General features: G+C 70.4%; 1 protein-coding gene across 2 annotated transcripts in view; it reads right to left on the minus strand.

Moving 5' to 3' along the window:
* QARS1 (glutaminyl-tRNA synthetase 1) overlaps positions 1-9,753 on the minus strand; it is a 34,292-nt gene extending 24,539 nt beyond the window's left edge. For both annotated transcript variants that reach the window (XM_089781293.1, XM_089781292.1), the window contains exons 1-3: positions 9,595-9,753; positions 1,123-1,270; positions 186-295 (exon numbers count right to left, since the gene is read on the minus strand). In XM_089781293.1, coding sequence (XP_089637419.1) covers positions 186-295; positions 1,123-1,270; positions 9,595-9,714 — 378 coding nt within the window. In that variant the 5' untranslated portion in view covers positions 9,715-9,753. The remainder of the gene's footprint in view (positions 1-185; positions 296-1,122; positions 1,271-9,594) is intronic.
* Positions 9,754-10,259: the final 506 nt, after the last annotated feature.

Genomic DNA, 10,259 nt, shown 5'->3' on the forward strand with positions numbered 1-10,259 from the left:
TGGCGTGCAGCCCCTCCGCTCTCAGCAGCAAGGCAGGGCCCTGGCAAGCCCTCGACGGGCCGGAGAGCAGCCTGCCAGCAGCCACGCTCCCCTCACGGCTGGGCTGGATATGCCCCCAGGGAGGCTGCACGGCTGCGGTGCCCGTGGCCATGGCCCCCTGCCCCCAGCACAGCTCCCGGACTCACGGCCTCCTCGATCTGCTCCGGGGTCACGCCCACGCCCACGCCGCACTCCCGCTCGAAGGCGGCGCGGTCGACGGGCTCCAGCGGGTGGGCCCGCACGTACTCCAGGGCAGCTGGGGGAGCAAAGCAGGCAGCTCGTCCACGCACCGCCTCGGGTTGCTGCACCCCAGCCCAGAGACTCTGCCCGGGGCCTGCTTGGCCTGGTTCCCTCCGCCAGGGGCGCCAGCAGGGCCACAGCATGGAGCCAGGCCACACAGAGCGGGGACACGGCAGGACCTCGGCCAGCTGCCTGGGGCTGGACAGAGCTGTCCCAGGTACAAGCCCGGCCAGCCCGACTCAATGGGGCAGGGGCCAGCCTAGCTCATAGCCCCCCGCCTGCTCTCTGCATGGCCGGCAGCACTGAGACAGCAACGAGCCGGCCCAGGGACCACGTGCCCAGCGCCCTCCCACTATCCCGCCCCCAGCATTTGGGACCTGCACCAGGCCGCCGAGCGGCTGGGATCCGAGGCAGCATGGCTTGTGGGGCGCCTTGTTCCCCCAGAGGCCAGGGCAGAGCGCCCCCTGCGGCTTGTTTCACAGGCCTCTGGCCAGCCCCCTCTGAAGGGCCTATGGGACAGGGGCTCGCCTCCCTCCCCCGGGGAGACTGCTCCATGGGGCTCTGCCTAGCAGGGACTGGCAGAGATCTGCAGCAGGGGGTCTGCTCTGACCCCCGAACACCTGCGCCAGGAGCACGCGGGCAGATGAGCCGGGGAGAGCCTGAGGCTCGGGGGGGACCCTTCCCCACTGGCCAGGTGGGAATGTCCCATTGACCCCTCAGCCTGACGTGGAGCCCGGCCGGGAGAGGGAGGGGGAGGGGGAGGGGGAGGGGCAGGCTCACGCCCAGGCCTGCGTGGCATGTGGGGAGAGGGGAACCCAGCCAGCGCCTGCCCCCGGATCACACCGTTGAGCTGCACGTCGCTGACAATCTTCTTGCTGGCGATGTAGCCCACGAGGAAGCGAAGATGCTTTGGGTCCTTAAGGCGGGAAGCCGCATTGTACAAGAGGGTGCCGGTTGCCTTGTCCACTGCTGGGCCCAGAGTTCCCTGCGCCTGCAGCCCAGAAAGGACAGTGAGGCACCGTCTCGCTGCAAGCGCTGCTCCCACGACGGGTGGGGATGCATTAGTCACCTCCCCCTGGAGCGATCACGATCACTGCTCCACGCTACCGGCTGCAGGCAGCCCCCGCGGCTCTGCCAGGCAACGTGTCAGCGGCCTGGCTCAGTCCCAGCGTGCGCCAGGCCGGGAGCTACCCCCGCTGCGGCTCTGCCAGGCAACGTGTCAGCGGCCTGGCTCAGTCCCAGCGTGGCCCGGCCCGGGAGCTACCCCCGCTGCGGCTCTGCCAGGCAACGTGTCAGCGGCCTGGCTCAGTCCCAGCGTGGCCCGGCCCGGGAGCTACCCCCGCTGCGGCTCTGCCAGGCAACGTGTCAGCGGCCTGGCTCAGTCCCAGCGTGGCCCGGCCCAGGACCTACCCCCGCTGCGGCTCTGCCAGGCAACGTGTCAGCGGCCTGGCTCAGTCCCAGCGTGGCCCGGCCCGGGAGCTACCCCCGCTGCGGCTCTGCCAGGCAACGTGTCAGCGGCCTGGCTCAGTCCCAGCGTGGCCCGGCCCGGGAGCTACCCCCGCTGCGGCTCTGCCAGGCAACGTGTCAGCGGCCTGGCTCAGTCCCAGCGTGGCCCGGCCGGGAGCTACCCCCGCTGCGGCTCTGCCAGGCAACGTGTCAGCGGCCTGGCTCAGCCCCAGCGTGGCCCGGCCCGGGAGCTACCCCCGCTGCGGCTCTGCCAGGCAACGTGTCAGCGGCCTGGCTCAGTCCCAGCGTGGCCCAGCCCGGGAGCTACCCCCGCTGCGGCTCTGCCAGGCAACGTGTCAGCGGCCTGGCTCAGTCCCAGCGTGGCCCGGCCCGGGAGCTACCCCCGCTGCGGCTCTGCCAGGCAACGTGTCAGCGGCCTGGCTCAGTCCCAGCGTGGCCCAGCCCGGGAGCTACCCCCGCTGCGGCTCTGCCAGGCAACGTGTCAGCGGCCTGGCTCAGTCCCAGCGTGGCCCGGCCCGGGAGCTACCCCCGCTGCGGCTCTGCCAGGCAACGTGTCAGCGGCCTGGCTCAGTCCCAGCGTGCGCCAGGCCGGGAGCTACCCCCGCTGCGGCTCTGCCAGGCAACGTGTCAGCGGCCTGGCTCAGCCCCAGCGTGGCCCGGCCCGGGAGCTACCCCCGCTGCGGCTCTGCCAGGCAACGTGTCAGCGGCCTGGCTCAGTCCCAGCGTGGCCCAGCCCGGGAGCTACCCCCGCTGCGGCTCTGCCAGGCAACGTGTCAGCGGCCTGGCTCAGCCCCAGCGTGGCCCGGCCGGGAGCTACCCCCGCTGCGGCTCTGCCAGGCAACGTGTCAGCGGCCTGGCTCAGCCCCAGCGTGGCCCGGCCCGGGAGCTACCCCCCCTGCGGCTCTGCCAGGCAACGTGTCAGCGGCCTGGCTCAGCCCCAGCGTGGCCCGGCCCGGGAGCTACCCCCGCTGCGGCTCTGCCAGGCAACGTGTCAGCGGCCTGGCTCAGTCCCAGCGTGCGCCAGGCCGGGAGCTACCCCCCGCGGCTCTGCCAGGCAACGTGTCAGCAGCCTGGCTCAGTCCCAGCGTGGCCCGGCCCGGGAGCTACCCCCACTGCGGCTCTGCCAGGCAACGTGTCAGCGGCCTGGCTCAGCCCCAGCGTGGCCCGGCCCGGGACCTACCCCCGCTGCGGCTCTGCCAGGCAACGTGTCAGCGGCCTGGCTCAGTCCCAGCGTGGCCCGGCCCGGGAGCTACCCCCGCTGCGGCTCTGCCAGGCAACGTGTCAGCGGCCTGGCTCAGCCCCAGCGTGGCCCGGCCCGGGAGCTACCCCCGCTGCGGCTCTGCTTGACAGAGCTGGTGGCCAGGCCCTAGAAGGCTTTGAGTGCAGAGCTGCAGAGGGGCAGTGCCCAGGATCGGCGCGAGCCGGGACTGAGTCCCTGAGCGCGAACCCGCAGCGATTCCTCGCGTCCCCAAAACGGCTAACGGACGGGACGCGTCTTAGCGGCCCCCCTCTGTCGGGGAGGCAGCACCGGGGAAGGGGAATGTGTGTAACACCTCCCACCCCAGCATGGACACCCCCTCACCCTCCTGTGGCTGCAGGGCTCCCACCGCAGCACGGACACCCCCTCACCCTTCTGTGGCTGCAGGGCTCCCACCGCAGCACGGACACCCCCTCACCCTTCTGTGGCTGCAGGGCTCCCACCGCAGCACGGACACTCCCTCACCCTTCTGTGGCTGCAGGGCTCCCACCGCAGCATGGACACTCCCTCACCCTTCTGTGGCTGCAGGGCTCCCACCGCAGCATGGACACTCCCTCACCCTTCTGTGGCTGCAGGGCTCCCACCCCAGCATGGACACCCCCTCACCCTCCTGTGGCTGCAGGGCTCCCACCGCAGCATGGACACCCCCTCACCCTCCTGTGGCTGCAGGGCTCCCACCGCAGCATGGACACTCCCTCACCCTCCTGTGGCTGCAGGGCTCCCACCGCAGCATGGACACCCCCTCACCCTTCTGTGGCTGCAGGGCTCCCACCCCAGCATGGACACTCCCTCACCCTCCTGTGGCTGCAGGGCTCCCACCGCAGCATGGACACCCCCTCACCCTCCTGCGGCTGCAGGGCTCCCACCGCAGCATGGACACCCCCTCACCCTCCTGTGGCTGCAGGGCTCCCACCGCAGCATGGACACTCCCTCACCCTCCTGTGGCTGCAGGGCTCCCACCGCAGCATGGACACTCCCTCACCCTTCTGTGGCTGCAGGGCTCCCACCCCAGCACGGACACTCCCTCACCCTTCTGTGGCTGCAGGGCTCCCACCGCAGCATGGACACCCCCTCACCCTTCTGTGGCTGCAGGGCTCCCACCACAGCATGGACACCCCCTCACCCTCCTGCGGCTGCAGGGCTCCCACCGCAGCATGGACACTCCCTCACGCTCCTGTGGCTGCAGGGCTCCCACCGCAGCATGGACACTCCCTCACCCTCCTGTGGCTGCAGGGCTCCCACCCCAGCATGGACACTCCCTCACCCTTCTGTGGCTGCAGGGCTCCCACCGCAGCATGGACACTCCCTCACCCTTCTGTGGCTGCAGGGCTCCCACCGCAGCATGGACACCCCCTCACCCTCCTGTGGCTGCAGGGCTCCCACCGCAGCATGGACACCCCCTCACCCTCCTGCGGCTGCAGGGCTCCCACCGCAGCATGGACACTCCCTCACGCTCCTGTGGCTGCAGGGCTCCCACCCCAGCATGGACACTCCCTCACCCTTCTGTGGCTGCAGGGCTCCCACCGCAGCATGGACACTCCCTCACCCTCCTGTGGCTGCAGGGCTCCCACCGCAGCATGGACACCCCCTCACCCTTCTGTGGCTGCAGGGCTCCCACCGCAGCATGGACACTCCCTCACCCTTCTGTGGCTGCAGGGCTCCCACCGCAGCATGGACACTCCCTCACCCTCCTGTGGCTGCAGGGCTCCCACCGCAGCATGGACACCCCCTCACCCTTCTGTGGCTGCAGGGCTCCCACCGCAGCATGGACACCCCCTCACGCTCCTGTGGCTGCAGGGCTCCCACCGCAGCATGGACACTCCCTCACCCTCCTGTGGCTGCAGGGCTCCCACCGCAGCATGGACACTCCCTCACCCTCCTGTGGCTGCAGGGCTCCCACCGCAGCATGGACACTCCCTCACCCTCCTGTGGCTGCAGGGCTCCCACCGCAGCATGGACACTCCCTCACCCTTCTGTGGCTGTAGGGCTCCCACCGCAGCATGGACACCCCCTCACCCTTCTGTGGCTGCAGGGCTCCCACCACAGCACGGACACTCCCTCACCCTCCTGTGGCTGCAGGGCTCCCACCGCAGCATGGACACCCCCTCACCCTCCTGTGGCTGCAGGGCTCCCACCGCAGCATGGACACTCCCTCACCCTTCTGTGGCTGCAGGGCTCCCACCGCAGCATGGACACTCCCTCACCCTCCTGTGGCTGCAGGGCTCCCACCCCAGCATGGACACTCCCTCACCCTCCTGTGGCTGCAGGGCTCCCACCGCAGCATGGACACTCCCTCACCCTCCTGTGGCTGCAGGGCTCCCACCGCAGCATGGACACTCCCTCACCCTCCTGTGGCTGCAGGGCTCCCACCGCAGCATGGACACTCCCTCACCCTCCTGTGGCTGCAGGGCTCCCACCGCAGCACGGACACTCCCTCGCCCTTCTGTGGCTGCAGGGCTCCCACCGCAGCATGGACACCCCCTCACCCTTCTGTGGCTGCAGGGCTCCCACCTCAGCACGGACACTCCCTCACCCTCCTGTGGCTGCAGGGCTCCCACCACAGCATGGACACTCCCTCACCCTCCTGTGGCTGCAGGGCTCCCACCCCAGCATGGACACTCCCTCACCCTCCTGTGGCTGCAGGGCTCCCACCGCAGCATGGACACTCCCTCACCCTCCTGTGGCTGCAGGGTTCCCACCTCAGCATGGACACTCCCTCACCCTTCTGTGGCTGCAGGGCTCCTACCGCAGCACGGACACCCCCTCACCCTCCTGTGGCTGCAGGGCTCCCACCGCAGCATGGACACTCCCTCACCCTTCTGTGGCTGTAGGGCTCCCACCGCAGCATGGACACTCCCTCACCCTCCTGTGGCTGCAGGGCTCCCACCGCAGCATGGACACTCCCTCACCCTCCTGTGGCTGCAGGGCTCCCACCGCAGCATGGACACTCCCTCACCCTCCTGTGGCTGCAGGACTCCCACCGCAGCACGGACACTCCCTCACCCTTCTGTGGCTGCAGGGCTCCCACCGCAGCACGGACACTCCCTCACCCTTCTGTGGCTGCAGGGCTCCCACCGCAGCATGGACACTCCCTCACCCTTCTGTGGCTGCAGGGCTCCCACCGCAGCATGGACACTCCCTCACCCTCCTGTGGCTGCAGGGCTCCCACCCCAGCACGGACACTCCCTCATCCTTCTGTGGCTGCAGGGCTCCCACCGCAGCACGGACACTCCCTCATCCTTCTGTGGCTGCAGGGCTCCCACCCCAGCACGGACACTCCCTCATCCTTCTGTGGCTGCAGGGCTCCCACCACAGCACGGACACTCCCTCATCCTTCTGTGGCTGCAGGGCTCCCACCCCAGCATGGACACCCCCTCACCCTCCTGTGGCTGCAGGGCTCCCACCGCAGCATGGACACCCCCTCACCCTCCTGTGGCTGCAGGGCTCCCACCGCAGCATGGACACCCCCTCACCCTTCTGTGGCTGCAGGGCTCCCACCCCAGCATGGACACCCCCTCACCCTTCTGTGGCTGCAGGGCTCCCACCGCAGCATGGACACTCCCTCACCCTTCTGTGGCTGCAGGGCTCCCACCGCAGCACGGACACTCCCTCACCCTTCTGTGGCTGCAGGGCTCCCACCGCAGCATGGACACCCCCTCACCCTCCTGTGGCTGCAGGGCTCCCACCGCAGCACGGACACTCCCTCACCCTTCTGTGGCTGCAGGGCTCCCACCGCAGCATGGACACTCCCTCACCCTTCTGTGGCTGCAGGGCTCCCACCGCAGCACGGACACTCCCTCACCCTCCTGTGGCTGCAGGGCTCCCACCGCAGCATGGACACTCCCTCACCCTCCTGTGGCTGCAGGGCTCCCACCGCAGCACGGACACTCCCTCATCCTTCTGTGGCTGCAGGGCTCCCACCCCAGCATGGACACTCCCTCACCCTTCTGTGGCTGCAGGGCTCCCACCGCAGCATGGACACCCCCTCACGCTCCTGTGGCTGCAGGGCTCCCACCGCAGCATGGACACTCCCTCACCCTTCTGTGGCTGCAGGGCTCCCACCACAGCATGGACACCCCCTCACCCTCCTGTGGCTGCAGGGCTCCCACCGCAGCATGGACACTCCCTCACCCTCCTGTGGCTGCAGGGCTCCCACCGCAGCATGGACACCCCCTCACCCTCCTGTGGCTGCAGGGCTCCCACCGCAGCATGGACACTCCCTCACCCTTCTGTGGCTGCAGGGCTCCCACCACAGCATGGACACTCCCTCACCCTCCTGTGGCTGCAGGGCTCCCACCGCAGCATGGACACTCCCTCACCCTCCTGTGGCTGCAGGGCTCCCACCGCAGCACGGACACTCCCTCACCCTTCTGTGGCTGCAGGGCTCCCACCACAGCATGGACACTCCCTCACCCTCCTGTGGCTGCAGGGCTCCCACCCCAGCACGGACACTCCCTCACCCTCCTGTGGCTGCAGGGCTCCCACCCCAGCATGGACACTCCCTCACCCTCCTGTGGCTGCAGGGCTCCCACCGCAGCATGGACACTCCCTCACCCTTCTGTGGCTGCAGGGCTCCCACCGCAGCACGGACACTCCCTCACCCTCCTGTGGCTGCAGGGCTCCCACCGCAGCATGGACACTCCCTCACCCTTCTGTGGCTGCAGGGCTCCCACCGCAGCATGGACACTCCCTCACCCTCCTGTGGCTGCAGGGCTCCCACCCCAGCACGGACACTCCCTCACGCTCCTGTGGCTGCAGGGCTCCCACCCCAGCATGGACACTCCCTCACCCTCCTGTGGCTGCAGGGCTCCCACCCCAGCATGGACACTCCCTCACCCTCCTGTGGCTGTAGGGCTCCCACCGCAGCATGGACACTCCCTCACCCTCCTGTGGCTGCAGGGCTCCCACCGCAGCATGGACACTCCCTCACCCTCCTGTGGCTGCAGGGCTCCCACCGCAGCACGGACACTCCCTCACCCTCCTGTGGCTGCAGGGCTCCCACCGCAGCATGGACACCCCCTCACCCTCCTGTGGCTGCAGGGCTCCCACCGCAGCATGGACACTCCCTCACCCTCCTGTGGCTGCAGGGCTCCCACCCCAGCATGGACACTCCCTCACCCTCCTGTGGCTGCAGGGCTCCCACCGCAGCATGGACACTCCCTCACCCTCCTGTGGCTGCAGGGCTCCCACCGCAGCACGGACACTCCCTCACCCTTCTGTGGCTGCAGGGCTCCCACCGCAGCATGGACACTCCCTCACCCTCCTGTGGCTGCAGGGCTCCCACCGCAGCACGGACACTCCCTCACGCTTCTGTGGCTGCAGGGCTCCCACCGCAGCATGGACACTCCCTCACCCTCCTGTGGCTGTAGGGCTCCCACCGCAGCATGGACACTCCCTCACCCTCCTGTGGCTGCAGGGCTCCCACCGCAGCACGGACACTCCCTCACCCTCCTGTGGCTGCAGGGCTCCCACCGCAGCATGGACACCCCCTCACCCTCCTGTGGCTGCAGGGCTCCCACCGCAGCATGGACACCCCCTCACGCTCCTGTGGCTGCAGGGCTCCCACCCCAGCATGGACACTCCCTCACCCTCCTGTGGCTGCAGGGCTCCCACCCCAGCATGGACACTCCCTCACCCTCCTGTGGCTGCAGGGCTCCCACCCCAGCATGGACACCCCCTCACCCTCCTGTGGCTGCAGGGCTCCCACCCCAGCATGGACACTCCCTCACCCTCCTGTGGCTGCAGGGCTCCCACCCCAGCATGGACACTCCCTCACCCTCCTGTGGCTGCAGGGCTCCCACCGCAGCATGGACACTCCCTCACCCTTCTGTGGCTGCAGGGCTCCCACCGCAGCATGGACACTCCCTCACCCTCCTGCGGCTGCAGGGCTCCCACCGCAGCATGGACACCCCCTCACCCTCCTGTGGCTGCAGGGCTCCCACCGCAGCATGGACACTCCCTCACCCTCCTGTGGCTGCAGGGCTCCCACCGCAGCATGGACACCCCCTCACCCTCCTGTGGCTGCAGGGCTCCCACCGCAGCATGGACACCCCCTCACCCTCCTGTGGCTGCAGGGCTCCCACTGCAGCATGGACACCCCCTCACCCTTCTGTGGCTGCAGGAGGCCCATGCCCTGCAGAGGGGGAGGCCAGGCGCCGGGAGAGCTATCCAGCGGCCTAGCGCTGCCGCAGGGCTCGGCCTGCTTAGCCAAGGTGAGCCCGGCCTGACGCGGGTGTGGAGCATGAAAGGGGGCTGGGCAGGGTGACGTAGTGGGCTGGGGGGACCCACTGGGTGCTGTGTTGGGCTGGGGGGACCCCTAGCGGCCTGTGGCTGCAGCACGGCCCAGCAGGGGGCGCCAGAGGACAGGCAGACAGACCCAGCCGGTCAGACCTGTCGAGGGCAGGGACTGAACGAGTGGGGGGGGGGGGGGAGTCTGGCCCCTCCCCCGTCCCGGCTGCTGGGCTGAGCCTGGAGGGGCGGCGACCGGCCGGGGGGAGGGGCTGCCACGTGGGGAGCCCCCCGCCTGTGCCGGGAGGGGCGGGGCGCGCTGCACGCATGGGCCACGCGGCTCAGGGGGCGGGGCGGGTTACCTGGGTGACGGCCTCGCGCAGCAGCGCGCTCAGCGCCTCGTTGCGGAGGGTCTCGCGCGCCTTGGGCTCGCTCAGGCCGATGGCCCGGAAGAGGCTCAGCGCGTCCGCACCCGCCGCCATGCCGCTGCGCCTGCTCTGCCCGCCCGCCGGGGGGCGGGGCTCGCGCCGCCCAATCAGCAGCGGGAGGCGGGCGCTGCGGTGGGCGCGGCCAATCAGCGGGCAGGACGGCCCCGCGGAGGAGCAAGGCCCGGCCGCCAGCCAATCCGGACCGAGCCCGCCGGGCAGAGCCAGGATTGCGGCTTCATTTAAAGGGCCAGAGCGAGAGGGAGCCACGTGTTGCGATGGGCGGGGCTTTGGGCGAGAGGGGTGGGCACTGGCAGCCTCCCCATCCCCCCAGACTCCTCCCCCCTCGAGCGCCCCCGGGCTTCTCCCCCCCATGGCCCCGCCCTTCTGCTCTGCCCCCCCGCCCCTCGAGCGCCCCCAGGCTTCTCCCTCCCATGGCCCCGCCCCTCTGCTCTGCCCCCCCGCCCCTCGAGCGCCCCCAGGCTTCTCCCCCCCATGGCCCCGCCCCTCTGCTCTGCCCCCCCGCCCCTCGAGCGCCCCCAGGCTTCTCCCTCCCATGGCCCCGCCCCTCTGCTCTGCCCCCCCGCCCCTCGAGCGCCCCC

Source organism: Pelodiscus sinensis, chromosome 11, assembly GCF_052426305.1.
Source record: "Pelodiscus sinensis isolate ZL-2025 chromosome 11, ASM5242630v1, whole genome shotgun sequence".
NCBI classification, from domain to species: Eukaryota; Metazoa; Chordata; order Testudines; family Trionychidae; genus Pelodiscus; species Pelodiscus sinensis.